General features: G+C 39.2%; 1 protein-coding gene across 1 annotated transcript; it reads right to left on the bottom strand.

Moving 5' to 3' along the window:
* Positions 1 to 5,655: 5,655 nt before the first annotated feature.
* Positions 5,656 to 6,282, bottom strand: LOC143614109 (uncharacterized). The gene has a single exon (XM_077087634.1). It carries the CDS (start codon positions 6,280 to 6,282, stop codon positions 5,656 to 5,658), a length of 627 nt encoding a protein of 208 aa, XP_076943749.1.
* Between the last annotated feature and the right edge of the window lie 911 nt (positions 6,283 to 7,193).

Genomic DNA, 7,193 nt, shown 5'->3' with positions numbered 1-7,193 from the left:
TCAGTTTGAACTTGTTCAAGATGAATCAATTTATGGTCATAACAGTCACGTATAAAATGTATTTTAATATCAGTGTGCTTGGTTTTTGAGTGTTGAACCGGATTCTTAACGATTGCAATGGTAGCATCATTATCACAAAAGATAGGGGTGTCAAGAAATTCCAAACCATAATCCAGCAATTGATGTTGCATCTAGATAACCTGTGAGCAGCAAGCGGACGCTGCAACATACCCAGCCTCGGCAGTCGATGTGGAAGTAACCGTTTGTAGTTTCTTGCATTGCAAAGAGATGAGACGATCACCCAAGAACTGACAACCAGCGGACCTGGATTTCCTGTCAATGTCATCTCCACCATAATTGCTATCGGTAAAGGCATATAAATCAAAGTCTAAGTTTTTGGGATACCAAAGACCTAACTTTGGTTGTCCCTTCAGATATCTAAAAATATGTTTAACAACAATTAAATGAGAGAGTTTAAGGTTAGCCTGGAAACTAGCGTATTGGTAGACAGCGAACATGATGTCAAGACGACTGGCGGCGAGATACATCAGGGACCCGATGATCGATCGATAGTATGTTTGATCTACGGGACTCCCATCAGAATCAGAAGACAAGAGAGGCCTTTCCGTCATAGGAGTGGTAGCACTCTTGGAATTTTGAAATTCAAATTTGGCTAGCATATCTTCAACATACTTTCCTTGATGTAGCAGAATTCCCGTCGAACACTGACGAACCTGCAACACCAGAAATGTCGTCATTTCTCCCAACGAGCTCATCTCAAACCTCTTCTTCATTACTTCTTCAAATTCCGAGCACAAGTCAGCACTTGTAGACCCAAAAATAATGTCATCCACATAAATCGGAACCAGAATCAAATCTTTCCTGACGGTTTTAAAGAATAGAGTTTGATCAATGGTCCATCTTTTATAACCATGACCTAGAAGATGAGTCATCAATGTAACATACCACACCCGAGGGGCTTGATGAAGACCTTACAACGCTTTTTCTAACTTGTAGACATGAGTGGGATTCTTGGAGTTCACAAAACCCAGTGGTTGGTCCACGTAGATTTCTTCCTTAACTTCGCCATACAAAATGTAGTTTTAACATCCATTTGATAGACTGTAAAGCCCATGAACGATGCATAAGCCAGAAAAATCCTAATGGCTTCAAGTCTAGCTACGGGAGTGTAGACTTCAGTGTAGTCTAACCCTTCGACCTGACGATAACCCCTGTGTCATCTTGCTTGTTTCGGAAAACCCATCTCGTATCTAGTGCTTTCTTTCCCACCGGCAGCTCAACCAATCTCCATACCTTCAGCTTATCAAACTGATTTAATTCTTCATGCATAGCATCCACCCAGCTCGGTTCCTGAAGAGCCATTTCTACCGAATTTGATTCAATCTGAGAGATAAAACAAGAGAACAAGCAGCTATTTATGTGTTCGGTCTGACTTCTAGTGGACGCACCTGTTTCAAAAGGACCAATGACATTCTCAATCGGGTGATTTCGCTGAATTCTTGAAGGAATGGATTGTTCGGGAAAAACACCGGTAGAAGGTAGGTTTGACATATTTTCATCAACTTCAATGAGAGGATTCTTCCATCCATAGGTCGTCGTACTATGTGAGTACGAAGTCCTGGGGACGTACTCACTTGGAATGATATCAGGAAACAACGTTCTCTCAAAAATTTGACGGATAGGACTCTCCCCCTCAACTACTTGGGTGTCTTCTGATGAAGTTGGTGAGGACACAGTTTCAGTAACTTCTTCTTGTTGATTGACAGACACAGGCGAAGTGATATCAAGTGACTCAGTGAGATCATCATCCAGAACTGGAGATATATGAGAGACAGCATGTAAATCTTCTTTCTCAGCATCTACGGTGGCATCACCTGAAATTTACGTATCGATAACCGGAGGCACATTGAACGGTTTGAAGAGTTCATTGTAGTTGAACAACCAGTCCGGACCAACACGAGTATCGGTTTCATTTTCTTCCAACTAACGTACATCATATGATTCTAGAATCTGCTTGGTTGACTTATTGTAGACTCTGTAGGCAGTAAGACCAGCATAACCAACAAAATAACAATCATCAGCTTTGGCCCCAAATTTTGGCGTTTACTCAAGATTCAGTAGAGTGAATGGGCAACCAAACGCTCTGAAATGAGAAACTATAGGCTTATGACAATAGACCATCTCGTATGGAGTTTTAATTTTGAGACTTATTGATTATCACCCGATTCTGAACATAGCATGCCGTATTAACAGTTACCGCCTAGAAGAATAACGACAATTTTGAATCACACAACATGGTCCTTGCTGCCTCAATAAGAGTCATGTTTCTCCTTTCAACCACACCATTCTGTTGTGGCACTCGAGCAGAGCTGTACTGACAAAGGACCCCCTTCTTTAAACAAAAGTAATTCAATGAGGCATTCTTGAATTCCGTACCATTGTCACAACGATTGCCCTTCAGCTTCAAGTTGAGCTGATTCTCCATAAGCACCACGGACCTCTTAATTAACTCTGCAGTTTCACTCTTATTTGACAAGAAAAACACGCAAGTAAAACGTGAGTAGTTATCAGTAATAACGAAACAATAAGAGCTGCGAGAAAGACTCAAAACATGAGCCGGACCGAAAAGGTTCATATGCAGTAATCGAAAAACTGATGAAATGGTATTAATCAATTTTTGATTATGAGTTTTTCGACTGTGTTTACCCAAGGCACAAGCCACACACTTTCCAATAGTAAAAAAATCTTTGACGGGTAAACCACGCACCAAATCATTTTTAGCAAGACGGTTTAGGTTTTTCACATTTGCATGACCAAGACGACGATGCCAAAGCATGGCATTATGTTCGGGCACTTTTGAAAACAAACAGGTTATTTCACCAGGAACATTTTTTTCATGTCGATCACGTAAGCGTTATATTTTCTTTGTGATCGAACAAGAATCCAGTTTTTTGGTACGATGATACCAGGTTTTAGAATCAAACACTCTTTATTAGTGAAATTAGTTGAAAAACCTTTATCACAGATCTGTGACACACTTAACAGAGTGTGCTTCAACTCAGGAACAAAATTAACATTTTCAAATTTTATAACACTGTTACTTACAGTACCCTTCTGCGTAATCTTCCCCTTTCTCCTCCCGCAAAGGACACATACCCACTGTTAAAGATTTGAATATCGTGTAGCTGGGAAATGTCTCCTGTCATGTGCCTGGAACAGCCACTATCAACATACCAAGGTTTGATGATATTCCTCCATAGCTGTTCCTGCACGATGTGCGAGATTAGTTAGACTTTGGTACCTAGCCCATAGTTACACTAGGTGACCCTGACTCATCTAAAATTGTCACAGGTTGCCATGACATATCATTTCGATCATCTAATATCGAATTCGATGCCTCTTTCAGCGGAGACTTAGGCAGCCATTAATGTCTACCATTGTAAGACGTGTCATTATTTGTACGAATGGATGACTTGATCTCTGGTATTTTAGTGGGAGAAACAGACGATTTTGTCTTTTCCACTTTTTTCGGTTTAGAAGCCGTGTTCGTTTTTGAAACCGAAGCACTGTTTTCACCACCTCTATGAAACATGTTAGGCTTGGTATGATGAGGACTAAACCTACCAGATTCGTTTCTGTTCCAATCATCGTTAGAGGGATTAGCCTGGTTATACCTGAAATTTCGCCTATAGGTATTACGAGGTTTATTCCTCTGATAAAATCCATAGTAAGGAACGTATGGATGATGTGAACAATTTCTAGCACTATGACCGGGAGTGCCACAGTTAAAACAAGTTTGACGTTTTACATAGAAATTATTTTGGGCAACTTCTTGTCTGGACCGGTTGTGTGGACCAGTTTGCTTATGCTTATAACTAGACACATGATTTAACTTACCACCTTGTTTGTCATTAGAGCATCCCTCTTAATCAAACTTAGGCGATGAGTATTTATTGGAATTTTTTGATCTTTTAAAGTAATTATAAAACACATTATCAGAATTCAAAGTTTTAACCGAATGAACCACACAAGTATCCTTGCTCTTAAAACAGAGCCCACACAAACAGTCGGATTAACAGAATTCAAAACATGTAATTTTAAAGGAACATTAGAACTAATGTCTTTATTATTTGAAACACACGAATCATCATCCTCATCAGTCCAATCCTCAACGATTAATTTATCTTCACATGAGGCAAACACATTCGAATCATTCACTTCTGAAGTAGACGCAGTAGCCTATACTGAGTCACCCTTTTCATTACTAATAGGTTTACCATACTTCATGTCTTTCACCTTTTCTTCCTGCTCTTTGGTAAGAGGAAGACTAGTGTAGTTGTCATTATATGGGTGGGGTACTTGACTAAATCCTATATCCTCACCTTCATTCTCTTTCCACCATAACTGATTTTCAATCATGGAATTAACTACCTTGTTGGAACCATCAAACTTTCTAAAATCAAGTTCAGTCCTTTTAAAATTTTCAGTTAGATTTGAGACTTCTAACTTAGAGGCTTCCAGTTCAGCAGTTAATTCAACAATTTTCTGTTCAGCATCTAGATGGTGACAACATTTCAAACTAAAGTCAGATTTTAGCTTGGAGAAATCCTTTTTCTGTGCCTCAATTTTATCTAGATAACCTTTTTCATTTTTCTTAAGTTTATGGTTTTTCAGATTTTACCGTTTCCATTTCTCTAAGAAAATTACTGTTGTGAGATTTATAAAGATCTATTTTATCAATACAAGCTTGAGAACATAATGGAGAACTTACCTCAGACGAGCTGGAAGAAGTGAATGCCATAAACGCAAATTGAAGTTCCTTGACTTGTTCCTCAGCAGCATTTTCTTTCTCAGCCTCTTCAACATGAGCAAAGTTGGCAGTCTGATTATTTATGTTGAGAGCAGCTATCTGATCATCCCAGGAGAATTGTTGAGCAACCATACCCCGTTCACCATCACCTGAGCTACCCCCAACTTCTCTTCTAGCATTACCCATGGGAACCAACTCCCTTTCCATATTTCCTTCTTTGGCTGGATTGGTACATTTACGAGCAAAGTGACCCGACTCATGACAGTTGTAACACCTCAGCGTGTCCTTGTTAAAGCCCACCTTCTGATTATTTGGCACATTCCGGTTATTTCTCCCCGTTCTCTTAGTACATTTCTTAGCCTAAAAGACTGCCATAACGATTTACCAAGAGATATCCATTTCTTCTACATCATCTGGATGAATCTGATCAAGCTTAGCAGCAACTACAGGTTGAACCAAATCTCCAGCAAGGAATGCATTGTAGCAGTTCATGAATCCTGCCATTAAAGCAATGTTCTCTTGAGTTTTGAGATAGAAGGAATTTGACTTGAATTCTAACTAGGAGAAACACTAGATGATTGAGGTTTAACATTAGCAGTAGGAGATTGGGTAGGTTTTGCGAAGAAAACTGGAGCTAGTTGTGGTGAAACAGGAGAGAATTGACACTGAGCGGATTTTAACATTGAGAAGTTTCCTTGAGGTTGAAATTGTTGTTGACCTTGAGTAGTCTTGAACATCGAGAAGTTATCCCGTGAGAGGAGTGCATTATTGGAAGCAGCACTGTAACCTGTTGCGTTGTATGAGTTTGCATGATTTATGGCACGTTATTTTTTATCCACGTCAAATGCCTTGATGATAGCCATAACCTCAGATAATGTCAACTTGTTGAGATCTTTCGTCATAACTGCAACGTTCATATCCCAACTTTGAGGCAAGGAGTTCACCAACTTATTGTTTGTTTCAGCAGCTGTTAAGTTGATGCTTGCAGATCTCATTTCAGTCACAAGAGCAATGAACCTATGAAGCTGAGTTTCCAACGATTCTCCCAGAATGTGATTGAACATATTGAATTTTTGTCTCAACAAATCTTGACAACTTCTTCTCATGTCTTCATTACCCTCGTACACTTCAATCAAGGCTTTCCATAGTGCCTTAGCAGACTGCAGTTCTCTAAAACCCAAGGCAATATCAGTTGAGAGTGCCATAGTTAAAGATGACTGTGCCTTTTCATCCTCTTCCATTTTCTCAAAATCAGCATCATCATAAAGTGCAACAGGCTTCACGGCAACTTCTTGAGAGTTCTCACGTTGGTAGGTGATGACTAGAGGACCCCTAACAATATTTCTCCAGACTTTAGCATCTTTCATTTTAACATATTTCTCGAATCTGTATTTCCACTTGCTAAACCCCTCATGAAATAGAAAACGAGGTATGCGAGTAGGGGTTCCCATTATAGAGTCCAGTTATGGGTTGAAGTGTTGCATTTGAAGATCCATTACCATTAGTTATTGAGTCCATCTTATTTCACAGTTCAATTGTCTTATAGTCCAAGAATCAAAGCCCAAATTAAGTTGGTCAGGCCCAAGTCTAAAGTTAACTGAGGACAGTTTAAGTCACATTCAGTTTGACCGAGAACGAAGAGTAACTGAAAACCCAAGTTGACTGAGAACCAGTGAAATTTGACCGAGAACTATTAACTTTGACCGAGAACCCTAAGTCTTTGACTAAGAACACTTTCTTTTGACTGAGAATACTTAAAATTGGCCGAGAACCCTTAATATTGGCCGAAAACACTAATCTTTAGCCGAAAACGATCTGACTTGGCCGAAAACTGTGAAATACAACCAAAAACACCAAGAGCACGTTTGACCAGTTGATTTTGGTAACAACTAAATCCCTATTTTTGTGGGATTTAAATTGTTTCCAAGATAGAGCAATCTTTGACCAAAAAACAACTTATGTCCTTCTTCTCCGATCAAAACTATGCCGAAAAAGCACTTACACCACCAAACAACCAAGATCTTGAATCTGTTGATATCAAACTTGAATAGTTTAAAAGGCTTTGATACCAATTGTAAGTCCCGAGCTTGGATATTTCAATATGATATCAATTAACCTAGCGTTATTGTGGAATATAACGTTAAGTGATTCAAGATAAACGAAAACAATACGTAGAGGACACAAGATTATGCTTCAAAACACATGTTATATTAGCGTCGGGTGCTTAAGCACAAGATTACAAACAATACTCGTTCAACAACAACTATGAATGGCTAACCTTAAACCCTATACATGTTATCTATATATAGGCAAAGAAAACAACCTAGCCCAACAAAGTCCAAGCACACAGAGATCACAATGT

This window comes from Bidens hawaiensis, unplaced genomic scaffold, assembly GCF_021521415.1.
Source record: "Bidens hawaiensis isolate Kalapana, Puna unplaced genomic scaffold, B.hawaiensis_p1.1 tig00039037_1, whole genome shotgun sequence".
Classification (NCBI taxonomy): domain Eukaryota; kingdom Viridiplantae; phylum Streptophyta; class Magnoliopsida; order Asterales; family Asteraceae; genus Bidens; species Bidens hawaiensis.
Note: the sequence above shows the minus strand (reverse complement) of the source record. Positions and strands in the feature narration are given on the sequence as shown.

What these genes read in the sequence shown, in the direction of transcription:
- LOC143614109 (XM_077087634.1), bottom strand. Translation starts at nt 6,282, where the DNA reads ATGGGAACCCCTACTCGCATACCTCGTTTTCTATTTCATGAGGGGTTT.